The 27,808-nt window shown below is 45.1% G+C and overlaps 2 protein-coding genes across 2 annotated transcripts in view; one reads left to right on the forward strand and one right to left on the reverse strand.

Moving 5' to 3' along the window:
- USH1G (USH1 protein network component sans) overlaps window positions 1-27,808 on the forward strand; it is a 784,266-nt gene that overhangs the window by 287,908 nt on the left and 468,550 nt on the right. The window lies entirely within an intron of this gene.
- Window positions 1-27,808, reverse strand: part of LOC134614833 (proton channel OTOP2-like) — a 63,191-nt gene that overhangs the window by 2,287 nt on the left and 33,096 nt on the right. Inside the window, exon 5 of the mRNA XM_063459050.1 lies at window positions 10,496-11,325. Coding sequence (XP_063315120.1) covers window positions 10,496-11,325 — 830 coding nt within the window. The remainder of the gene's footprint in view (window positions 1-10,495; window positions 11,326-27,808) is intronic.

Below are 27,808 nucleotides of genomic sequence, written 5' to 3' on the forward strand. Positions count from 1 at the left end.
ATGTAGCTATATTGACATCTCAAAATAGCTTTCCCTCTCCATGCAAGCTATTCTGGTGTGTATCTGAACTTTTGCAGCAATTTCAATCATGTCTTTTCATTAATGAAACTACTGTCGAGTTGTGATTCATACATCTCATAAGCCCTGGCTGAGCAGGATCTAATGAATATTCTATTTCATGTATTTATTTATTAATTTATAAAATATTTTACCAGGAAGGATACATTGAGATTTCTCTTGTTTTCAAGTATGTCCTGGGTTCACAAAACATTGCATTGATACAAGAGGGTACAATAAAATACAAAAACAATACTAATACACAATATTTACAAAATTTAACGTAGAACAGGTAGGAAATATATAATGAACCATGGCAGGTGCATTCTGTTTGGAGATATGTAGAGAGGGATCTCTTAAAGGACCACTCTAGTGCCAGGAAAGCATACTCGTTTTCCTGGCACTAGAGTGCCCTGAGGGTGCCCCCACCCTCAGGGACCCCCTCCCGCCCGGCTCTGGAAAGGGGAAAGGGGTTAAATCTTACCTTTTTCCAGCGCTGGGCGGAGAGATCTCCTCCTGCTCTCCTCCTCCGATCCTCCTCTTCTACTCCCCGTCGGCTGAATGCGCACGCGCGGCAAGAGCTGCGCGCGCATTCAGCCGGTCACATAGGAAAGCATTCATAATGCTTTCCTATGGACGCTGGCGTGCTCTCACTGTGAAAATCACAGTGAGAAGCACGCAAGCGCCTCTAGCGGCTGTCAATGAGACAGCCACTAGAGGACATAGGGGGAAGGCTTAACCCATTCATAAACATAGCAGTTTCTCTGAAACTGCTATGTTTATGAAAAAATGGGTTAACCCTAGCTGGACCAGGCACCCAGACCACTTCATTAAGCTGAAGTGGTCTGGGTGCCTAGAGTGGTCCTTTAAAGGATTTTAGGCCTGGGGAAGATTTTAAAGTGTGTGGGAGGTTGTTCCATAATTGCTGTGCTCTGTAGGAAAATGAGCATTGGCCACTTTCTTTTTGTATTGAGGTAGACTAAAGAGGTTATAGGAGGTGGGAACAGCCGGGGAGAGAATTCTGCTTAGGTAGGGAGGGAGCTTCCCAAGAAAGCTCTTAAACACAAGGCTGGAAAGATGAAGGGTGCGTCTGGATTCCAGCGACAGCCAGTTTAGTTCTTTTAGCATGTCACAATGGTGGGTCCTGTAATTACATAGTAGCACAAATCGGCAGAACTAGTTATACAATGTGTTGAGTTTATTAATGTGAGATTGCGATGCAGATGTGTATACTACATCCCCATAATCAATGATTGGCATCAGCATTCGCTGTACAATCTTTTCCTTTACTCTAGGGCTTAGGCAGGATTAATAAAATCAATGATAGACTAGAATTGTCTGAGAAGCAGAGTACAGATATGCACTCAGTCTGGTGTTTCCTTGTACCTTAGCAGCAATAAAAAAAAGTCCTATGTTTTAATGATGAAACCTCTGTTGTTAAAAGGAAATGCTTAACCCACATCTCTTTCAGCTTATTGTAGTGCTTATGGTGTAGAGAGGCTATGCAGCTTCACCATTGAATTTTTTTTTTTTTTTTAATGTTAGCCATTGCATCGTGTGGTAAAATTCCTATGATATGCAATATCAGTAAGAAACACTGTAATCGGTTGGCTAGTAAGCCAACCAATCAGATCACTCTGACAGGCAAGTCTTGAGAAAACAAAGCAAGGAAACCCAGACACTTTATAAAAGTGCACATTTTTCTTGAAATTGGCATTTTTATAAAGTGAGAAAGAGGAGACACTCAGCTAACCCCGAAAGCATTTTAGCTGATTTTTATTCACAATAATTTCCCCTAAGTTATCCCATTGTTATTTGACAGGATGAATGCATTTCCTTAAACGTTCTCATATAAATCTCATAGAATAGTGAATATATATATTGCTACAATATAATTACGGAAGGAGAATTACTCATGAGCAGGAAGTAATAAAAATGCAGAATTTACAATGCCCCAAGCTATCATTACACAAACAAAAACAATCGATCGCTATTATGCTATTATTATTCATAGCAGAGCTCATGACGACATGAGGGTAGAAAATGCCTTTAGGACAGCTGTGCTTTGAAGATTTGATGTTATTGCCTGATTGCCTCATTATATATTTGTAACTTGCCTTGCCCCATAGGACAATTCTATAGTTTTTTTTTTAAAGTTTATAAACTCATTTCATTGGTTGGATGGTCTCCATGTTTCATCAATGGGATTTTTATACTCCTCTTTTAATGAGTACTAAAAAGTTATATTTACTGAGCCATATAGACTATGGCCTCACTGAAATTTGAGCTGATCATCTTTATCATGAATTTATCAGCTCCCCAGAATCCATTTGAATTCAAGAATTCATACCCACTACACACATACAGATACACACACTGACACACAGATACACACATGCAGATACACAGAGACGCACACTGATACAGAGATACACACACTGACAAACATGCAGGTACACAGACACACTTAAGGATTCATACCCTGACACACATACAGATACACACACTGACACACTGATACACATCCTGACACACAGATACACATCCTGACACACAGATACACATCCTGACACACAGATACACATCCTGACACACAGATACACATCCTGACACACAGATACACACATTGACACACAGATACACACATTGACACACAGATACCACATTGACACACAGATACCACATTGACACACAGATACCACATTGACACACAGATACTTACCCTGACACATATGCAGATACACAAAGATACACACACTGACACACAGATACATACCGTGACAAACATGCAGATACACAGACACATAGATACTGTCAGGATTATATTGATCCAGCACGCAGGATAGTATCACACCCTATAACTAAGGGTAAAGTCTTACCGGGCCTTAGAATGGCTGGACTTAACGTACCCGAGAATAGTCAGAAAACTGGCCGAGGTCAGGGACACAGAACGAGACACAGCGATAAGGAAAAGCCAAAAGTCATGGGGTACCATAAATCAGGGAAGTCAAAACAAAGCCAAAGTCAAAAACCAGAAAAACACGATCAGGAAGACACTCTTGGATAACCATCTAAGGGAAACCACATGCCGGAAAAGCCCGACATGCCGGAAAAGCCAGGCATCATGGCAGAAGACCGGCACTCCCCTCAATCTTCGGAACTTAAATATCTCCGTTTTTGCCACATGGAGACCAAGGATACATGACACTACCCCCCACTTGAAGACTACCCACCGCGCATGCAGGACCAGGTTTGAGAGAACGTTTGGTATGGAAAGAACGGGTTTTGCGGCTAGCAAGTATATCAGAAGCAGGAACCCAAGAATGATCGGCAGGCCCATAACCCTTCCAATCAACAAAGTACAGTAAAGAACCACGAGAAAATCTGGAATCAATTATGGAGGAGACTTCGTACTCCTCTCATCCTGTAATAACCAAAGGAGGAGGAGGGACAAAAGGGGCAGGATACCTATTGCAGATAATAGGCTTAAGCAAAGATACATGAAATGAATTAGGTATACACAAGGAGGCAGGAAGTGCAAGAGAATATGAAACAGGATTGATTCTCTGAACAATTCGAAAGGGACCAATAAACCTGGGTGCAAACTTCATGCTAGGAACCTTGAGTCTGATATTTCGCGAGGAAAGCCAAACCTGACACCCACCTGGTAAACATGATTGGCACCACGCCGCTTATCAGCATAAAATTTGAAACAAGCTGCAGCAGTTTCAAGAGCCGTGTGGACCTTAGTCCAAGTCTCACGTATATACATGCAAGATGTTCATCCAGAGAAGGAATAGCAGTGTCGGAGAACACCGCAGGAAGAACAGTAGGGTGACGACTGTTGTTGACAAAAAATGGACTATGTCCAGATGAGTCATGGGTAGCATTATTAATGGCAAATTCGGCCCAAGGTAGCAAGTCAGACCATTTTTTGAGTGCCATTAATAAAACATTGCAAATATAGTTCCAACGACTGGTTGGCCCTCTCAGCCGCACCATTAGTTTGAGGATCGTACGAAGATGAAAATGACAATTCTATACTCAACTGTTAAATGCTCTCCAAAATCGTGACACAAATTGGGAACTCCTGTCTGACACAATATTTGTGGAATACCATGTAATCTGACAATCTTGCGTATAAATATATGAACCAGATCTTGGGAAGAAGGTAACTTTTTGAGCGGAACAAAGTGTGCCATTTTTTAAAAGCGATCAACCACCGTAAGGATTGCGGTATAGCCTTTAGAAATTGGGAGCTCCACAATGAAGTCCATAGACAAGTGAGACCATGGAACACTGGGTATAGGAAGTGGTTGTAATAACCCCCATGGTAGTTTATGGGGAACCTTAGAAACCGCACAAACAGTACAAGCCTCCACATACTCTCTGATGCCTTTTCTAAGAGAAGACCACCAAAATTATCTGGTGCCCCCATGGAACCCCAGGAGTCCCACGAAGAAGCCCGGCCTGCATGAGGTGAACCCCATCCAGGCCGCCACCAACAACCAGAACCACCATAGGCAGCTGGTCCAGCTGATCGGGCGCATGGTACAAAGCTTGAGAGACACCGGAGCCACCCTGACTCTAGTTCAACCCCAGCTTATTGCAGAGGAGGAAAAGACCAGAGGAACAGTCGGCATCCAGGTAGCAGGGAGAACCATCCACCACCTACCTACTGCCCACGTTCACCTCGACTGGGGCGCCGGAGACAAGAGGGTGGAAGTCGGGCTCATGGCGAGGTTACCCACTTAAGTGCTACTCGACAATCACCTGGGCCACCTTACCTCCACCTATGTGCCCTTCCAAACCTCAGAAGAGAACTACCCAGCACGGCTCACACTCTGAGTCTCAGGTAGGCACACGTGCCCATCCTCTTACCCCAGTTGCCCCTATAAGCAGGCACCCCATGCAAGTCTCCGTACCCCGTGGTTCCTCCCAGCCCCCTTGCCTTGGGATACCCCTGCCGAGTTTTGGAGGGAAGTAGTATCTGACCCAACCCTCCAAACGTATAGGGATAGGGCGGCCACTGGTCAGGTCGGGAAGGCTGGGGAGCGGTTTATCTGGGATCGATATACCGCATAGCAGACAGCACAGCAACAGCTCCTACTACCACCAGACAGTGGTGCCCAGAAAATATCGGCATGAGCTGTTGAAGATAGCTCACGATATTCCCCTGGCAGCGCATATGGGAAAGGGTCATACTCAGCATAGACTAACCCAAAGCTTTTTCTGGCCAGGCATCTTGAGAATCTGAGGCAATATTGCCAGAGAGTGGGTAGGCGGGGCGACCGTCGCAAAGCCAAGCTACAGCCCCTACCCATCATTGAAGACACTTTTGGCAGAGTAGCTGTTGACCTTATATGCCCCCTGGCTAAGCCTAGCCCCTCTGGGAAGAAGTATAGTTTGACCATTGTGGATTACGTGACGTGGTACCCCGAGGCAGTCGCCCTGAGCAACATTCAGGTAGGGACTGTGGCCGAAGCCCTGATGCGAGTGTTCTCCCGGATGGGCTTTCCCCGGGAGATCACCTCAGATCAGGGCACCCAGTTTACTGCCGAAATGACCAACCAACTGTGGAGGCTGTGCGGCAATAAACCGATCCTAAGCTCCCCGTATCACGCCCAGAGTAATGGCCTATGCCAGCGATCAATGGCACGTTGCAGCAGATGCTCCATACCTTTGCAGAGACCCACAAGGATTGGGAGAGATTCCTGCCACATCTCCTGTTCGCATACTAGGAGGTGCCCCAGGAATCCACAGGATTCTTCCCCTTTGAACTAATGTTCGGACGGAGGGTTAGAGAGCCCCTAGACCTTGTCCAGGAGCACGGGAAGATGCTGGGGACAGGAAGGGACCCCCATCATCCCATATGTACTGGAGTTTAAGGACCGACTGGAGGAACTCACTCACCTAGTGCGTGGGAACCTTCAGGTAGCCCAGAGGCGCCAGCGCACTTTTTATGATCGGGGAGCCAGGAGCCGTAGCTTTCAAGTCGGTCAAAAGGTTTTAGTTTTGAAAACCATCCAGCATGACAGGCTGCAGGCTGCTTGGCAGGGCCCATACCGGGTAGTGGAACAGAAATGTGACACTACCTATGTGATTGGTCTGTGCTCGGGTCCCGGGGTTAGACACCTGTTACATGTTAACATGCTGAAACCCTACCACGAGTGGACAGAGGATGTAGCCGCCGTAAGTGCTCCAGCCTCCAGGAGCACTGGAAGGGTGCTGGGAAACAGGAAGGGACCCCTATCATTCCATATATACTGGAGTTTAGGGACCGACAGGAGGAACTCACTCACCTAGTGCGTGGGAACCTCCAGGTGGCCCAGTGGCACCAGAACACTTGGTATGATCGGGGAGAAAGGAGCCATAGCTTTCAAGTCGGTCAGAAGGTTTTAGTTTAGAAACCTGTCTGGCATGACAGGCTGCAGGCTGCTTGGCAGGGCCCATAACGGGTAGTGGAACAGAAATGTGACACTACCTATGTGATCGGTCTGTGCTCGGGTCCCGGGGTTAGACACCTGTTACATGTTAACATGCTGAAACCCTACCACGAGTGGACAGAGGATGTAGCCGCCGTATGTGCTCCAGCCTCAGAAGATTTTGATAATCTTCCTCTGCCTGACCTCCTGGAGGAGGGAGCTCAGGCAGGGTCCATAAATGAGGTCCATTTAGGGGACTGACTAACCAAGAAGGAACGTAGACATGCACAGCAGATGCTGTCTGCAAAGAGGGAGTCGATCTCCAATCTGCCCAGGTATACCCCACTGGCCACCCACCGGGTAGAAACCCCCGACCAACAACCTCTGCAGCAAACCCCCTACAGAGTGCCAGAGGCAGTGCGGGAGGGTATGAGGCAGGAGATCCAAGAGATGCTCCGACTAGAGGTCATCAAACCGTCTAAGAGTCCTTGGGTCTCCCCAGTAGTGCCGGTCCCAAAGCGAGACGGAGTCACGAGGTTCTGTGTAGACTACAGGAGGCTCAATGACAAGATGGTATCCGATGCATACCTTATGCCCCGAATAGACAAGCTGCTGGATAGGATGGCTCGTGGCCGGTACCTCACCACGATAGATCTGTGCAAAGGGTACTGGCATATTCCCCTAGGGGCGGATGCTGTTCCCAAGTCATCATTCATCACCCCATTTGGTCTGTACCAATTTAAGGTAATGCCATTTGGGATGAAGAATGCCCCGGCCACCTTCCAGAGGATGGTAGACCGGCTGTTGGAGGGTCTCCAGGACTATGCTTGTGCACACCTGGACGACATCACCATATACAGCATCTAGTACATGTAAGAGCTGTACTAGACAGGATTAGGGAGGCAGAATTGACCTTAAAACTTAGTAAGTGCCACCTAGGGATGGCAGAGGTACAGTACCTAGATCACCGTCAAGAGTGTGGATCCCAGAAGCCCAAGCCAGCCAAGGTTGAGGCAGTTGCTAGTTGGCTCCGTCCCCGTACTAAGACCCAGGAGATGGCCTTCCTAGGGACTGCTGGCTATTACTGGAAGTTTGTCCCCAACTACAGCGCCCTAGCTAAGCCCCTCATCGACTTGACCAAAAGACCTCCGACTGGTAGACTGGACCCCAGAGTGTGAGCAGGTGTTCCAAGCCCTTAAGGACACCCTTTCCTGGCTGCTCCTAATCTGAAAAAACATTTTCTTGTTCACACACGTTTGGATTAGGAGCGGTGCTGAGCCAGGTCGGGGACGATGGCGGAGAAAATCTCGTGGCTTACCTCAGTAGGGAGTTTTTACCCCGGGAGGTGAGCTGCGTCGCCATTGAAAAGGAGTGCCTGGTGGTGGTGTGGGCTCTCAAGCTGCAATTAATGAGTACTCCCCTGGGTGGCCGCCATTCATACAGACAAACGCCAGCCATGGGGAGCATTTGTCGAATGTTGAATGCCCCATTGGAACGTTCATACCAATTAATCAGAACGTTCTCACTCGCAACATAAGTGTGAAACCGCAAGGGAAGTAATTAATGAGTGCTCCCCTGGGTGGCCACCATTTCGCAGGGGGAGCATTCATATCCTGAAAGGAGATGCTTCCCTTGCAGGGTTTCACCCAGGGACCTCATGAGCAGAGCCTGGTCGATAAAGGTACAGTTGTGAGGGTCCCTGGGATTGGTGTGGGCACTGGCGAGTTTGGCAGGGTTTTCGGGGCCTGCATGGGCAAAGAGACAAGCTATTTTCACGCAGGGCGGGCTTTTCTGTGCCTGGGAGACAAAGGGATGGTCCATTCCCGTGCTAGGATCCCAGGGAGGGGGGGATTTTTTTGGGTGTGACCTTGTGTGGCCAATAAAATGTTGTTGTACCTCCAGGACTGTGCGTCATCCAGTTACTGGGGGGAATGGGTCTCTTTATATCCTAAATGGTTCCTGACCGGCTGAAGGAATGGAATTAGCAGAGGTAACCAGTCGGGTTACCCAGGGTCCTCTACACACACATTGACACACAGATAGACACACCGATACATAACCTGACACACATGCAGATACGCAGACACATAGATACATACACTGACACTACATACCCTGACACACATACAGACACATAGATACACACACTGACACATACACACAGATATACAGATACATACATTGACACACAGATACATACCCTGACACACAGATACATACCCTGACACACAGATACATACCCTGACACACAGATACATACCCTGATACACATACTGACACACAGATGCATACACTGATACACAGATACATACCCTGACACACATACTGACACACAGATACATACACTGATACACAGCTACACTGACACACATGCAAATACACCAGGACTTGACAAATTTGCTTGGAATCTAGGAGCAGCTAAAAATGTTAGGAGCCATTATTTTTTTTAACTAACAAAGCTCAATTTTCAGCAACAAAAACAGAATTCTTCAAGGGACACAATAGTCACCACAACCACTGCAGCTTAATATAGTTGTTCTGGTGTCTATAGCTTGTCCTTTCAGGCCTTTCAATGTAAACACTGCCTTTTCAGAGAAAAGACAGTGTTTACATTGCTGCTTAGTAACACCTCTAATGGTCATCACACAAACAAACCACGCTTGGCATGGAGGCGCTGAATGTTCCCCATAGTAATGCTTTGATTCAATGCATCTCTTTGAGGAGATGCACATTAGTGCATGCACAATAGCCTCCCAATGCTTTCCTGTGGTAAAGCATTTCTTGGCTGAAATCATCAAGATTGATTATCTCAGCAATGGAGGCGGATTCAGCCACGCCGAGTCCATCACGGCGTGGGAAAACAGGTAAGTAAAAGCATTTCCCATGTAATCAGAAAGAAACCGGTCACCTAAACAGACACTCACTAAGAGACAGACACACACACAGACTCACAGACAGACATACACAAGCTTGCAGACAGACATACACAAACTCGCAGACAGACACACACACAAAATCTCAGACAGACACACAAACAGAAACAAACAGGAGCCGAAGTTGAATTTTTAAAATTATTTTGATTCAAACCCACCCAACCTCCCTACCTTTTGGAGAGCTGGAGTGGATAGACTTTCCCTGGGGTCCAGTGGGACTGCTGTCATCTCCCTGCTCTGCTCCCTGTCGCGCACTGTTTAGTTCAGTATGCTGGGGGCCGGAATTACGTCATATTCAGGCTCCCGACATCCCCGCAGGGTGTGCGAGGGAGCAGAGCAGGGAGATGACAGCTCTCTCCCTCGCACCCCGGGGCTATTCTACACAGCGGACACCGATCTGTCTCTGCCCTCCCTCAAGACCGGCCTCTGCTCTCGCAGGGCTGGCTGGCTGGCCGCCTCCGCTCTCCCACAGCTGGCTGGATGGCCACCTCTGTTCCCCCACGGCTCGCCACCTGCATTCTCCCTTGCCACTCTGGGCCAACATATTCCAGGCACCAGGACAACATTTCTAGTCACCATGGCGACCTGTCACTATATGTGACACATACAGTGAAACATACAGTGACACACAGACACACACACAGACACACTGACACACAGATACACACAGACAAAAACACGGACATGCAGACACATACACTGATGCACGGACACATACAGATTCACACATTGACACATGCAGATACACAGACATACAGATACACTGACACACTGAAACATACAGATACTCACACACTGACACATACAGTGACATATACAGTGACACACAGACACATACACTAACATACAGATACACACATGCAGATACACTGACACATGCAGACTCACAGACATACAGATACACACAAAAACACATATATCCTAGGTTGGCTGAGTTTGGTGTGAGCTATGGGTCCTGCTGCTCTTCTGGTCCACTCCGCCTACCCTGCCCCCTGTGAGCTGGGAGGAAGTAGTTACAAGCTGTTAATTCCTCCCAGCTCTGGCTATGATTTAGCACCACATGCACACTTCAGAACTTACAATTACATTGCTGAGGAAGAGGAACATATATACATCCTTCATTGTTTTCCTTTTCTTGAGGTGTGCCTTGAGTTGATTAGTAAGTGTTGCTCTTCTTGAAAGTTGATGCACTGGAAGATGAGATGCATTTTGGGGAACGCAGGAAACAGAACGAAGATCTTTCATTTTTTGAGATCTGTCAGAAGAGTTTATAGTGTGATTTGGTGGTAGACGATGCAATCCTTTAATGATGAAAACATTCTGGAGAGAGTGCTGAACAATCATAAGGAGTGAATAAATAAGAGTGAGATAGCTCAGAAGACTAGGGGGATTGGTGGCCACCATGGCTACAATAGAATAATAAGAAATTGCATATTGAGCTAGGGTTGTACCCAGTAGTAGAACCATATCCAATGTGCGAGTGTGGTTCTTTTGATTATCCATACTTCTTTTATCAAGGTGGAAAATAATTATGCCCACCAAGTTTGCCAAACTCATAATCACAAGGCTGACCACATGGAAAATGTAGAATGTGGTGAGTGATAACCAGTCCTTCAGAAGATTGTTCCTCCCTATTTCGTACATGATGAACATCACAAGGCCAATAGCTAGAACAGACAGACCTGAGATCAGACCCAGGAGAGGGACATGTTTGCGAACAGCTGGTCCTATACCATGGTTATGGGAAGCATTTTCATCAATTTTTCGTCCGACATTTTTCCACATGATATAAATCATGGTAGCTGAAAAGAGGTTGTATTCAATGTTGAAGGGGTATAAATAGTAATATTCACTGGCAACAAATGTACACATGAATGTGCACTCACAGTCATGAAGCTTTTCCTGTTGACCTGTGGGACAATAAAGCAATCATGTGTTAGGAATGGTGATACCTATAATAAAATCATGTGTTGGGAATGGTCATACCTATAATAAAATCATGTGTTGGGAATTCATATCTACATATATGTTTTCCAACTTATAAGCCACAATTTTATATTGCTAAATAAGCTATTCAAATTAATTTTTGGGGGAGAAACTTTTAAAATGTTTTAAGATTCTGAAACATGTTTTAGTATATTAATATATTTTTGATATTTTAATATTTAGAAAAAAATATTTTAGAATTTCAGTCAAAAAAAATAATAATTTCAAGATCTTATCCAACAATGTTAAATCCATTCCCTAAGCCCTCAATTTGATAAGCTTTCAAAATGGATTCAATGCTGTTAGAGAAACTGTAGCGGAGAGATGGTCTTTCACAGGTTAACTCCACTAAAGATCCCAGTGAGGTTCAGGAACAAGTAATAAAAATACCATAGAGTAATAATCACAGCAAGCAAGGTAATCCACGAATATCCTGTCAGGGTGGCGGTCCGATGCCCGGGACCCAGACACTGTGCGGGCGGCGGTGCAGGACTGGGACCCAGTATGCCTGATGTTAAGAGTAGGAGTCACTGTGTGGAGGTGGATTAGCAGGGTCTGGTGCAGGGTAACCGCACGCCCCCTGGTGTTGAGCACCAGCGTTTGTGCAGCCACATACCAAGACCCTGAATCAGCTTCAGCGGATACCAGGAACTAGGAGCTTGGAAATTAGCAGACCTCCCAGGAGCTGAATAGGGAGGCTCTGCAGCAAGATTGTATCCAGTACTAGAAACAAGGCAAGACTAGAGATAGGCACCAAACATGAAAACAAGACAGAACTAGTAGAACCCAGAACCAGAGAAGGATAGTAAGCTAAACCCAGAACATATACACAAGACATGAGGAAAACATGAACATAACATGGGCATGACTGGACAGGACTGTACATTGCCTGGGTTGGTATACAAACTAAAACAAGACAAGATAACATAGGCAAAACAAGAGGAGAAATAACTAAGTACTACATAAATCATGGGGATTTCGTCACACTATATGATCATACATTGCATAAGCCTGGCAACAACGCCAATGTACCCCATATCTGGCAGGTCCTACACTGCCTAATGTATGCTAAAACAACCAAAGATACATATATAGCACTTACTTGCAAGAAAGGGCAGAAGCCTTGAGGAGCTGCCTGCAGGAATACTGAAACAGAGTAAATTATGGAAAACAAATGGGTGTGGCAACATAAAACAAACATTTAAATGAAACCTGGAGACTGGGAATCCCAGGGATGGATTACAGGAATGAACCCAGAAATCCCAGCATAAAGAAAACCAGACATAGAATAGAAAACCAAAAACCAAGAAAAACTAAACAAGAATTGTAACAAGAGTACTGGATACTAGAATCCAAGGCCAGACATCTCCACAGAACAGAGCAGGACATGACATATCCCAACACAGATCCCAATGACTGGACGACACACAGCATCAGGAGCAGAACTAACTTTTAATCCACACAACCTCCTTTTAAAGCATTCTCCCATGCAAGGGAGGGATTCACCATAATTAGTCCAGTAGCCAATAATGTAACAGTTACCTCCCACACATCTCCTCCCCTCAGTGTGACACAATCCTATTAAACATACTGTACTTTTCCCTGCATTCTAGATGTACCCCAAAACAAGCAGTTAGAATAATACTTTGGGTGCCCCCTGGTAGCCCTGATCTGGGTGACTAACATATCCAAAATTCACACAGATTGGGCCAGGGGTTCGGGAGTTAGGTGGAGGATGTAATTTAAAAACCAAAGAAAAACTAGTTACCTGCGCTCTCTCCTTTATCCCTATGTATTTTTAAAACAAATGGAGGTCTTTTAGTTACCTTCAATGGCCATGAGAGGATGAGCCCACCTGCCAACATCAAGGCAGACCCCCCTAGGTGGGTCCTAACTCTAACCATTCACCTTGCTTCCTTGAGCCTCTGGCAAAAATCTCTAATGAGGCAGAAAGGGGTATTTTTTATATACACCCCTATACATTATTAACCCTTAATAGGGAACACATGGGATGGGTGGCTGCATTGTAACAAGGCTGAGTAATACAAAAAATGGATACAAATGCAGAAAGAAAAGTCCTGCGCTCAACTCCCATTACTACTGGGCGGCTGCAATGACTACAGTACACATCAGCCCCAAATTATAGTAAAAACCAAAGAAAAACTAGTTACCTGCACTCTCTCCTTTATCCCTATGTATTTTTTAAAACAAATGGAGGTCTTTTAGTTACCTCCAATGGCCATGAGAGGATGAGCCCACCTGCCAACATCAAGGCAGACCCCCTAGGTGGGTCCTAACTCTAACCATTCACCTTGCTTCCTTGAGCCTCTGGCAAAAATCTCTAATGAGACAGAAAGGGGTATTTTTATATACACCCCTATACATTATTAACCCTTAATAGGGAACACATGGGATGGGCGGCTGCATTGTAACAAGGCTGAGTAATACAAAAAATGGATACAAATGCAGAAAGAAAAGTCCTGCGCTCAACTCCCATCACTACTGGGCGGCTGCAATGACTACAGTACACATCAGCCCCAAATTATAGTAAAAACCAAAGAAAAACTAGTTACCTGCGCTCTCTCCTTTATCCCTATGTATTTTTAAAACAAATGGTGGTCTTTTAGTTACCTCCAATGGCCAATTGGATTACATCCAATGGAGGATGTAATTTGACTGACCGCACACGAGGTGGTATCCGAAAAAGGCTTCATGTGTTTTGGCCTTGCGGACGGTCTCTGTTCGGGAGTTAAAACACATAGAAATACCTGCCATCCACAGCTAATCTTCCATTCGTATTAATTCCCTTGTTCGGGACATTGATTTTACCAAAAGAGGGGCTGACTAGTCCCTCTGTTCGTGAGTTATGGAGCTCTGGAGGTCTCAGCGGTGTTCGGTTGTTTGAGTGTCTGATTTGAGTTCCAGACACTCGACGACCAAACACCGCTAAGATTTTCATGCGTAAGATGGCCCCCGTACGTGGTTCATATGCCGAACGGCGACCACACAGGCACATAAAATGGATCAATTAAGCTGCGCTTTGCAGAGTGTGAACGCTTAACGAGGCGCACACTTCTCACTGGGGTGGTCTGATGGTTCGGTAGCTTCATGTCAGGATCGGGTCAGGGATCCAACACGCAGAGTACAAAGAGTAGCAGATACGTATACCGGTCCTTAGAATGGCCGGACTTAACGTATAACTACGATAGAATGGTCAGAGACAAGCCGAGGTCGAGGGAACGAGAAGACAGGTAAGCGAGAGACAAGCCGGGTCAAGGATAACAGAAAGACAGGAGAGTAAATACCAAAGCCGGATCAGAACCAAAAGGCAAGAGAATAACAAAGCACTGTGTGACTAGGCGGACTAGAACCACGACAGGGCAATGAGTAAATGAGAGAGCCACTGTTAAGTATCCTGGCTAGGGAGAGAAGACACGCCTCCGGCGAGTCCTGATTCGTCTCCCGAGATTTGAGTGACAGGACGTTCCGGGTTGGCGTCATGACGTCGACCTCCGGTCCTCCTGCTATAAAAGGAAGTGACTCCCTCGCGGCCGGCGTTAGCAAGACCGAGTGAACCGCGAGGGGCCGAGGAGACATGCCGTCCGGACGGATAAACTTCTAAGTCTCTACCTCTCTCAGAGGTAGAGGCTTCAGGTACCCTGACAGTACCCCCCCTCTCAGATACGCCCACCGGGCGGAAGGAGCCGGGGCGAGATGGAAAGCGGGAGTGAAATGCCCTGCGAAGGCGAGGAGCATGAACATCCTCTTGTGGTACCCAACTCCTCTCCTCAGGACCATAACCCTTCCAGTCAACCAAATATTGTACTCTCCCCCGGGAGACACGAGAATCAATAATGGAGTTAACCTCATACTCCTCCTGACCCTCCACCTGAACAGGGCGCGGAGGGGTGATTGTGGAGGAGAATCTGTTACAGATTAGAGGTTTCAGCAATGACACGTGAAAGGAGTTCGGGATGCGTAAAGTAGCTGGGAGAGCTAGACGATACGCCACTGGGTTAATTCGAGTCAAGATCCTGTAGGGACCAATATAACGAGGAGCGAATTTCATGGAAGGAACTTTAAGGCGAATATTCCTAGTACTCAACCAAACTCTATCGCCTGGAACAAAATTCGGAGCCGCCCTTCTACGTTTGTCAGCATGTTTCTTAACCAGTATAGAATTGTGTAGAAGAATCTGTCGAGTCTGATCCCACAACTTCCTCAAATTGGCCACATGGACATCAACCGACGGCACTCCTTGGGAAGGAGAAACCGAGGGAAGAATAGATGGATGAAAGCCATAGTTCACGAAGAAGGGGCTTGAATGCGTAGAGTCACAAACGAGATTGTTGTGTGCAAACTCCGCCCAAGGAATCAAACCGACCCAATCGTCCTGGTGTTCGGAAACAAAACAACGTAAGTATTGCTCAATCTTCTGGTTGGTTCGTTCGGCAGCTCCGTTAGACTGAGGATGATAGGCGGACGAAAAATTCAATTTGATGCCTAATTGAGAACAGAAGGATCTCCAAAAACGTGAAACAAATTGGGAGCCTCTATCAGAAGTGATCTCCGAAGGAATCCCATGCAAGCGAAAAATCTCTTTAGCAAAGATCTCCGCCAATTCAGGAGAAGTCGGGAGTTTAGGCAAAGGTACGAAATGTGCCATCTTGGTAAACCTATCGACTACGGTGAGGATAACAGTGTGCCTTTTAGAAACAGGCAAATCCACAATAAAGTCCATTGCCACACAGGACCAAGGTTTGTCAGGAATTTCCAGAGGTTGTAGAAGGCCACAAGGAAGCGAATGCGGTAGTTTAGTTTTAGTACAGACCTCACAAACTCCGATAAAATCCTTAATATCCTTCCGTAACGAAGGCCACCAGAAATCCTTGGAGATCAAAGAATACGTCTTGCGAACACCCGGATGACCAGCCACCTTACTCTCGTGAAGACACTGTAAGAGCTCCAATTGGAGTTCAGGAGGAACGAAATGTCTGGAAGCCGGAGTCAGTCTAGGTGCCAGATGCTGCAAGCTCCTTATCTGATCAAGTAGCGGAGAATGGACTTTGAGAGTAGTGTTAGCGATAATGTTACACTTGGGTACTATAGAGGACAAAACCGGCTCAGATACGGCAGCAGGTTCATATTGGCGAGATAAGGCATCGGCTTTAGAATTCTTAGAACCTGGCCTATATGTGAGTACGTAGTTGAAGTGAGTGAGAAATATGGACCAACGAGCCTGTCTAGATGATAGTCGTTTAGCCTCTCCAATATAGGATAAGTTTTTATGATCTGTCAAAATAGTAACAGGATGCAAAGTACCCTCCAATAAATGTCTCCACTCCTTCAAGGCCATTATAACCGCTAGTAGTTCCCTGTCACCAATGTCATATCTGCTTTCAGTACCTGACAATTTTTTGGAAAAGTATCCACAAGGATGTAATGGTTTATCTACACCCAACCTTTGGGACAGAACAGCACCTATACCTGTCTCAGAAGCGTCAACTTCGAGTAGGAAAGGTAGTGTAGTATCAGGGTGAACTAAAATTGGTGCGGAAGCAAACAGCTCCTTGAGTGTCTTAAAAGCCAGAAGTGCTTCAGTAGACCATTTCTTAGTATCAGCCCCTTGTTTGGTCATATTGGTGATGGGAGCAATGATAGAGGAGTATCCCTTAATGAAACGTCTGTAGTAATTGGAGAAACCAATAAATCTCTGGATAGCCTTGAGACCCTTAGGTAAAGGCCAATCTAATATGGATTGGAGCTTCTCCGGATCCATTTCAAACCCCTCCCCAGAAATCACATAACCAAGAAAGGTAGTTTGGGATTGGTCAAAGCTGCATTTCTCTAGTTTGCAGTATAAGCCATGCTGAAGAAGTTTGTGTAAAACCCTTCTGACTTGTCCGTGGTGAGTTTCAATATCCCTGGAATGTATGAGTATATCATCAAGGTATACAATCACACAGTCATCTTGAAACTCCCTAAGAACCTCATTAATAAGGTCCTGAAATACCGCCGGGGCATTGCAGAGACCAAAAGGCATTACAGTATACTCATAGTGCCCATATCGAGTATTGAATGCAGTTTTCCACTCGTCTCCGTCGTGAATTCTCACCAAATTATAAGCACCTCTAAGGTCTAACTTAGTGAAAATCTTAGAACTTTTTAATCGATCAAAAAGCTCGGTGATCAAGGGAATCGGATATACATTTCTAATGGTTATCTTGTTAAGACCTCGGTAGTCAATGCAGGGTCTTAAAGAACCATCCTTCTTTTTAACAAAAAAAAATCCTGCCCCAGCAGGAGAGGAGGATCTTCTAATGAACCCCTTGTCTAGGTTTTCACGAATATACTCCTCTAGAACTAAGTTTTCATTCGTAGACAAAGGGTATACATGACCCCTGGGGGGCATAGTACCAGAAAGTAAATTAATTTTGCAATCAAAAGGCCTATGTGGTGGTAAGGTATCAGCCTTTCCTTTGTCAAATACTGCCTTTAAATCTTGATACAAGGACGGTATCTGTACTTTGGTAGAGTCGGTAGCGTTATTAAGTGAGTTGACACTACAAAGAGGTGACACTTTCTTTAAACAATTCTCTTGACAATCCTGACCCCACGAAACTATTTCCCCTGATCTCCAATCTATAACGGGGTTATGTCTTTTAAGCCAGGAGTATCCCAGGACTATGGGAACAGAAGGAGATGAAATGAGTAGTAGGGATATTTCCTCCTTGTGTAGAATACCAGTAGTTAAGTAAAGAGGTGTGGTCTCCCGGAAAATCACAGGCTCAACTAAAGGTCTACCATCAATGGCCTCAACAGCCAAGGGTGTCTTCCTTAACTGTGATGGGATAGTGTGTTTGGTGAGAAACTTTTGGTCGATAAAACTCTCAGCAGCGCCGGAGTCTATCAATGCCATAGTCTCTAAAGTTCCCTTTTCCCAAGTTAAAGAGACCGGTAATAGGAGTCTATGTTCTTTGTAGTTATGAGTAGAGGACAAAATCGAAACACCCAAGGTCTGTCCTCTAGAGAAACTTAGGTGCGAGCGTTTCCCGGACGACTGGGACAGCTCAAACGTACATGACCTCTGGCCCCACAATACATACACAGTCCCTCCCTTCTCCTGTACTGTCTCTCCTCCTCTGAGAGACGAGTAAGGCCTAACTGCATAGGTTCTGAAACCTGTGGAGTTTTGGTTTCAGAAATTTGAAATGATGGTGCTAGTCTAAAGGAAGATTTACCGGTTCTATCTCGAGTATTCTGCCTCTCCCTTAGACGTTCGTCAATACGAGAGATAAAGGAAATTAAGTCTTCCAGGTTCTCGGGAAGCTCTCTTGTCGCTACCTCATCAAGTATTACATCGGATAATCCATTTAAAAATACGTCTATATAGGCCTGTTCATTCCATTTTACCTCTGCCGCCAAAGACCTGAACTCTAGTGCGTAATCCACAAGTGTTTGGTTGTCTTGTCTAAGGCGCAACAGTAATCTGGCTGCATTGACCCTCCTGCCAGGGGGATCAAAAGTTCTTTTAAAAGCAGCTACAAAGGCATTATAGTTATAGACTAATGGATTATCATTCTCCCACAACGGATTAGCCCATCTCAGAGCTTTCTCAATGAGTAAGGTAATAATAAATCCCACTTTTGCCCTATCAGTAGGGTATGAACGGGGCTGTAGCTCGAAATGGATACTGATCTGGTTCAAAAAGCCACGACACCTCTCAGGAGAACCAGCATAACGTACAGGTGGGGTAACTCGGGAAGAAGCACCTACAGTAGCTACCTCTAGCCCTGAACCCACAGAAGAAGCAGACATATTACGCATCTCCTCAGGTGGATTAATAGGACGAGATAGCAGCGCCTGTAGTGCTAGAGCCATCTGATCCATCCTATGATCCATGGCGTCAAACCTAGGATCAGGAGAACCAAGCTGACAATTTGTACCTGCAGGATCCATGGCCCTGTCGTAATGTCAGGATCGGGTCAGGGATCCAACACGCAGAGTACAAAGAGTAGCAGATACGTATACCGGTCCTTAGAATGGCCGGACTTAACGTATAACTACGATAGAATGGTCAGAGACAAGCCGAGGTCGAGGGAACGAGAAGACAGGTAAGCGAGAGACAAGCCGGGTCAAGGATAACAGAAAGACAGGAGAGTAAATACCAAAGCCGGATCAGAACCAAAAGGCAAGAGAATAACAAAGCACTGTGTGACTAGGCGGACTAGAACCATGACAGGGCAATGAGTAAATGAGACAGCCACTGTTAAGTATCCTGGCTAGGGAGAGAAGACACGCCTCCGGCGAGTCCTGATTCGTCTCCCGAGATTTGAGTGACAGGACGTTCCGGGTTGGCGTCATGACGTCGACCACCGGTCCTCCTGCTATAAAAGGAAGTGACTCCCTCGCGGCCGGCGTTAGCAAGACCGAGTGAACCGCGAGGGGCCGAGGAGACATGCCGTCCGGACGGATAAACTTCTAAGTCTCTACCTCTCTCAGAGGTAGAGGCTTCAGGTACCCTGACACTTCATTTGTATGAACCTACCGAACAATTATTCGAAAACTACATACACTTTACAGATATACAGGGAAACAATTACACGAATACATTTTCTATACAAATTCCTAAGGACAGCCTCAATACAATCCGCTACAGAAACTAACCAAATTATTTATCTGCAGATTCAGTCACAATTAAAATCTATGGGAATTTTGTAGATATATAATTTGGAAAGATTTTTTTACGGTATTGAATTATTTGGAAAACTTAATAAATCGAGGCCTGGTTTTGTTAAAAAAAAACTGTATATATGACAATATTAATCATATGTGCACAATAATTTTATTATATGCTGTTTGTACAAATAATTTAAACCTGGTGAACCATCTCCAACTATAATTAAATAATTTAATTTTTGTTTTATATTTATCTCCTAGAACATTTCCATCCAGACAGGAAATTTTTCATGTAATGACCCTGTTAAAGGATCAAAATTGTTTGTACCGTACACAAAACATAATATAAGTGAGAAAATATATTTACATAATCCAATCAATCACATATGAATTTCTGTTCGAAACATGTTTGGGCTTGGTAAAAAGAAGCAGAAGCATACATACATAAATGAATCATAACAGGGTTATTGGAAACCACCCAGCAAACTCATCCAGGTCACTACAAGTATGTTATGTATTGCTCTATCAATCTCTTGCTCACTAACATGGAAACTCTTATCATCTGTAGAGTTGCGTGAGATCATATTGTGTCGACCCCCTTTCCTATATTAATATTAAACTTGTGCCTGGATGGCAAATTTGGTTTGCCCAAATAGATATGTCAGAAAACCCAAAAAACTATTTGGCCTAACCAAAATGCGTTAATTGTTTGGTTTAGTTCGTACAACTTTTGTGTACATATTTTCGTTGCAAATAAAATTTGGACAACCGATTATATTTTTAACCTATCTAATTTCTGGCTTCCTTCCCAATTCCCAGAGAGTTAAATTAACAAATAAAAGCCAATTGGGTCAATGTGACCCGCTATATTAGTAAAAGGGAGGTTAAAAAAAACACATAAAACATCAACGACTGGGCAGCATTTCAGTAGCTGTGGGTTCTATTTATAATAACACAATGGGAACTTAATGCCACCAGTTCCTTCATGTATGGGATGGGGCTATTAAAAAAAATCCCCACCCATAAGCAGCAAGCAGTAGCTAATGATATAATATAAATTGGGGTGAACATACTATTTTACACACCCCTTAACATTATTGGCACCCCCCAATGGCTAGGGCTTCCAAGCACCTAGCCATCCTCCCCATAAAAAAAATATCTGGAACACCCCCTCATTCTAATAATAGTTAGGGGAGTCCAATAAAAGTTCCTATTTAACCCCTTAAGGACACATGACGTGTGTGACATGTCATGATTCCCTTTTATTCCAGAAGTTTGGTCCTTAAGGGGTTAAAAAACAAAGCATACTTACCTTCTTTCTTCTTAAAATATATTTTCCTCAGCAACAACAAAGACTAAATAAAAAACATTAAAAGTCCTCTGCATCTATTAAATTATAAAAAATGACCAAATTGCCCAAAAAGCCAGAAAATTAAGCTAAAAAAATAGATCCAAGTTGGCCCATCGATGGCCCAGTGCAGTCTGAGCTTGTTTAATAGCAAACGGCTTTCCCACACATTGCAATTTCAGTCAGGGCACTCTGATTGACTGATGGCTTGTAAACCAACCAATCAGAGAGCTCTAACAGGCAAGTCAATGTGAGCTATATGTATTATACGAATCACGAACAAAATTTATGTCCACGATCACGTTGTTTTTCAGGGAGTTTATGCAAATTGCAGTTAGTTAATTGGTGCTTCATACAAGCACGAATGCCCAAGTCTAATTAATATATGTACATGATTAGCCATATATACACAACTAGTCAGTTACACACACATAACTTTCCATGCACATATACATAGCTTGCCACACAGCAACCTAAGTAGCAACAGCCTCACACACATACATAGACACAAACTAGCATATATGCAAAGTGATTTCCAAATATCAAAATAACCAAACTGGAAATATTTTCTAAGTCATCAATGATATTAGTTTGGCTACTTTGGTCTTACATTTGAAATTCACTTTGAATTTACACTTTAGTGGATTACCCCAATAGCCACATATTAGCAGACATTCATAGATACACAAGCATACAGATAGAAACTAGCTCTCCTCCTGTAACGAGAATATACCCCTACACGCAGGATCCAGCCAAACAGAAGACAGCACAGAGGAGAGATACGTCTACCGGACCTTAGAGTGGCCGGACTCGACGTAATAGGAGAAGTACAGAGTCAGGAACGATCCGAGGTCAAGGGCACAAAGAGACAGCGTAAACGAGAACTAGCCGGGGACTGGTACACAGGAATCAGCAAGCCGGCAAACAGACAAGGATAAAGCGAAAAAGAAGTCAGAATACAAAGCCAAGGTCAAAATACGGAGAAACACAACTGAACACAACAAGCACTAAAGGGAACTGTAGCAGAAACCACGATAGGGCAAGGAACTAAGGGAAAAAGGTAAGTATAAGTAGCCTTCAAACTAATGTGATTGGCTCCTGTCACTTCCACACCCCCAAAAGGTAAGTGTATGGGGTGATTGGCATGACAGGAGCCTTTTTGCAGTTTAGGCTCCCACTGTCTCTTTAACCCCTTAAGGACCAAACTTCTGGAATAAAAATGAATCATGACATGTCACACATGTCATGTGTCCTTAAGGGGTTAAGAGCGCGCCCGAGACTCGCGGCGCGCTCTTAGCTGCAGGCGGGACACGTGACCGCATCTCGCGGTCACTGCCCGTCTTCCTGTTCGGAGAGTCGGATGAGCCGCGCGCGGCTCGTGCAGCCGCAGGACCGCGCGCGGCTTGAAGAGAGGACCGCGGCCGGCCCCCGGATAAGGTAAGTAACGCTACAGTACCCCCCCCCGAGGACACGCCCTCCGGGCGGGCAGGACCAGGCCTGGCAGGAAAACGCGAATGGAAAGAATGTACAAGGCGGGGAGCATGAACAGCATCCGCAGAAAGCCAACTGCGCTCCTCAGGCCCATAACCCTTCCAATGTACCAAGTACTGAAGCCGACCCCTAAGGAAACGAAAGTCAAGAACAGCAGACACTTCGAACTCCTCATGACCCTCCACAGAGATAGGAGGGGGAGGGGGAGTATGCCGGGTATAGTGGTTGCGTACGTAAGGCTTCAACAACGAGGTGTGAAAGACATTAGGTATACGCAGATTCTTAGGCAGACCCAAGGCATAAGAAACGGGATTAACCTTATGTATAATGCGATAAGGACCAATGAAGCGGGGAGCCAATTTCATAGAAGGCACCCGGAGGCGAATATTCCGTGTGGAAAGCAAAACCCTATCCCCCACAACATAGGAAGGAGCCGCTCTGCGGTGCTTGTCAGCCTGAACCTTCTGGCGAGCAGCATAGTCCACCGAAGAACGCTGAACCTGCTCCCAAGTATTACGCAAACCAGCCAAATGCTCGTCCAGAACTGGCATGCCCTGTGAGGAGAATTCAGCCGGAAGAACAACGGGATGCAGGCCATAGACAACGTAAAAAGGGCTTTTGCCGGAAGAATCATGAGTGGCGTTATTCCGAGCAAACTCAGCCCAAGGAAGCAGGTCAGACCAATTGTCCTGATGGTGAGACACAAAACAACGGAGGTACTGCTCCAGAGACTGGTTGGCACGTTCAGCAGCTCCATTAGACTGGGCATGGTAAGCGGAAGAAAATGAGAGAGAAATACCCATTTCCGAACAAAAGGCTTTCCAGAACCTGGAAATAAATTGGCTACCCCTATCGGATACAATAGATACGGGAATACCATGTAACCGAAACACTTCTCTAGCGAAGATAAGAGCCAGTTCCTTGGAAGTGGGCAACTTGCGAAGAGGTACAAAGTGGAATTTTGGAAAACCGATCTACTATCATTAGGATGACTGTGTTACCATTCGAAGGGGGTAATTCAACAATAAAATCCATTGATAGATTAGACCAAGGTCTTTCGGGAACGGGTAACGGATGCAACAGCCCACAAGGAACTCTACGAGAGGATTTCATACATGCACAAGTATTACAAGCACTTATATAATCAGTGACATCCTTGCGTAAGGTATCCCACCAAAAATACCGAGAAACAGCTGACACCGTTTTGGATATACCAGGATGTCCAGCAGTCTTAGTATCATGATACAGTGACAGAATATCCCTTCTCTCGGGAACGTCAACGAACAATTTATCATTAGGCCTCTCGCTAGGTGCCATGCTTTGTTTCGCTTGTATGGCCTGCAAGAGGGACGAGGAAATAGACAATATCGTAGTTGCTATTATCCTGTCTGGGGGGATGACAGGGGTAACATCAATCTCCTGTTTGTCAATAGTTTCAAACTGTCTGGACAGAGCGTCCGCTTTAGTGTTCCGATCACCTGGCCTATAGGTGATTATATAATTAAAATGAGACAAGAACAGTGACCACCTAGCCTGCCTGGAAGACAATCTTTTAGCTTCGCTAAGGTAGGATAGGTTCTTATGATCCGTAAATATGAGGATGGGATCCTTAGTGCCTTCTAACAAATGTCTCCATTCTTTGAGTGCCAAAATGATAGCAAGGAGTTCGCGATTACCCACATCATAATTCTTTTCTGCTTTGGACATTTGTTTAGAAAAGAAACCACAAGGATGCAATGGCTTGTCAGGAGACTCTCTTTGGGATAAGACAGCACCTACCCCTATATCGGAAGCATCAACCTCAAGTATATAGGGCAAAGAGGGGACAGGATGCTGTAAAATAGGTGCAGAGGCGAACGTAGTCTTAAGAAAGTCAAAAGCTTGAAGTGCCTCGGTAGACCAGACACGAGTATTGCCATCCTTTTTTGTCATACGGGTAATAGGTGCTACAATAGACGAAAAACCTTTGATAAAACGTCTATAATAATTAGAGAAACCCAGAAAACGCTGGATGGCTTTCAGACCTTGCGGCAGAGGCCATTCTATGACAGCAGCGAGCTTCCGGGGATCCATACGAAAACCCTTAGCGGAAATCAAATACCCCAAAAACTGGACCTCGAATTGGTCGAACAGACATTTTTCTAGTTTACAATAAAGGCCATTAGCAAGAAGGGTCTTTAAAACTATCGTAACATGTCTGTGATGAGTGTGTAGATCTGTAGAATATATTAAAATGTCCAAGTACACAATAACAAATAAGTGAATAAAGTCTCTTAAGACATCATTGATAAATTCTTGGAATACGGCTGGGGCATTGCAAAGCCCAAAAGGCATGACGGTATACTCATAATGACCTGACCTAGTGTTGAATGCTGTCTTCCATCCGTGGTCCTTTTTTATACGTATTAAGTTGTACGCTCCTCTAAGGTCTAGTTTGGTGAATACCGTAGCATGTCTGAGCCTGTCAAATAATTCTGTTATTAAAGGTATAGGGTAAGCATTTTTGATGGTGATCTTATTAAGACCTCTATAATCAATACAAGGTCTTAAATCACCTTCTTTCTTCGATACAAAGAAGAACCCCGCTCCAGCCGGAGAAGAGGGTCTCCTAATAAATCCCTTGTCTAATGATTCTTTAATATATTCCTCCATGACACGGTTTTCTTGAACCGATAAGGGGTACACCTGCCCTTTGGAGGTATATTGCCAGGCAACAAGTCAATAGCACAATCATGAGTAACAACTGGAGATATCAATGGTCTACCATCTATGGCCTCAACGGCCAAGGGTATCTCCTTCTCCCTGATGGGAATATTGTTTTTCTTTACAAAACCAGAGTCTATAAAATTCTCGGCTGCCCCAGAGTCAACCAAGGCGTATATATTTTCAACTATACAACTCTCTCCCATATGTAAAGAAACAGGGAGAAGCAGTCGGTTAGGAGGCAATGTAGGAGACTTAGAAATCACACCTAAGGCCAGTCCCCTATAAGGTCTTAGGTGCGAGAGTTTTCCGGGAGCAAAGGACACTCCTTTACCATATGGTCTCTCTTACCACAATATAGGCAGAGTCCCTCCCTTCTCCTATGTAATTTTTCATTATCAGAGAGTTTGGCAACCCCTAATTGCATGGGTTCCTCTTCAGATACTTTTACACTCTCCGGTGTATTAACTCTGGAGTGAATAGGTGTAACAAAACGTCTATTCCTGTTCTTGGTATAGAGCCTGTCACGAATCATATTATCTATATCAATGAGGTAGTCAATAAGGTCTTCTAAGGCAACAGGAAGCTCCTTAGCTGCTACCTCATCCAATATAGAGTCTAATAAGCCTTCCATGAAGGCAGTAGTTAACCCATTGTTGGTCCAATCTACCTGTGAGGCAAGGGTACGAAACTGAATAGCGTAATCAGCCACAGACCTAGAACCCTGTTTAACCCTCATTAATGTTCTTGCGGCATTCTTAGACCTTTTCATAGTGTCAAACATTCTGCGAAAAGCTGTAAGGAAACTGTGAAAGTCATGCACCATAGGTCCATTAGCCTCCCAAATAGGGTTTGCCCATTCAAGTGCTTTGTCGGTAAGTTGGTGCATAAAGAACCCAACTTTAGACCTCTCTGTGGGAAATGAACGTGGATACATCTCAAAATGAAACTCTATTTGGTTAATGAACCCTCTGCATTTCTTAGAATCCCCTCCATACCTAGGAGGAGGCGTTAAATGGGCCGTAGCATTAGGCACAGTCGATACTTCAGGAAGCAGGGGTGTAGGTGGGCTAGGTGCGGTTGCTGGAATGGTTCTAGCTAAGAGTGTCTGGAGAGCCTGAGCTATCTGATCCATACGGTGATCCTGCTCTACAAATCTAGCCTCATGGGACGCCATCTGCTGAGCTAAATCTGCGGGGTCCATGGCCCTATCGTAATGTAACGAGTATATACCCCTACACGCAGGATCCAGCCAAACAGAAGACAGCACAGAGGAGAGATACGTCTACCGGACCTTAGAGTGGCCGGACTCGACGTAATAGGAGAAGTACAGAGTCAGGAACGATCCGAGGTCAAGGGCACAAAGAGACAGCGTAAACGAGAACTAGCCGGGGTCTGGTACACAGGAATCAGCAAGCCGGCAAACAGTACAGACAAGGATAAAGCGAAAACGAAGTCAGAATACAAAGCCAAGGTCAAAATACGGAGAAACACAACTGAACACAACAAGCACTAAAGGGAACTGTAGCAGAAACCACGATAGGGCAAGGAACTAAGGGAAAAAGGTAAGTATAAGTAGCCTTCAAACTAATGTGATTGGCTCCTGTCACTTCCACACCCCCAAAAGGTAAGTGTATGGGGTGATTGGCATGACAGGAGCCAATGGGAGCCTTTTTGCAATTTAGGCTCCCACTGTCTCTTTAAGAGCGCGCCCGAGACTCGCGGCGCGCTCTTAGCTGCAGGCGGGACACGTGACCGCATCTCGCGGTCACTGCCCGTCTTCCTGTTCGGAGAGTCGGATGAGCCGCGCGCGGCTCGTGCAGCCGCAGGACCGCGCGCGGTTTGAAGAGAGGACCGCGGCCGGCCCCCGGATAAGGTAAGTAACGCTACACCTCTATAGACAAATATTCTCTCTCATTCACTCTCTCACACACACACACACAAACTAGAAAACATACCTAGACATGGATTAGTGTGCTTATATAGACATGCAGTAACACATATCGATACACACATTAGCAAGCATACAAATAAACACATTAGCACAGTGAAGCACATTCTAATATATATATATTTGTGCTCGGAATTTAAATACGTAATGGATAGTAACTGTGAGCAAAGTTGGTTGTGGTGTGCCGAAACCAACGTACGAGTGGGCCTGTAAATAAAAGAGGGCCCACCAAGGA

Source organism: Pelobates fuscus, chromosome 6 (assembly GCF_036172605.1).
Source record: "Pelobates fuscus isolate aPelFus1 chromosome 6, aPelFus1.pri, whole genome shotgun sequence".
Taxonomy (NCBI): domain Eukaryota; kingdom Metazoa; phylum Chordata; class Amphibia; order Anura; family Pelobatidae; genus Pelobates; species Pelobates fuscus.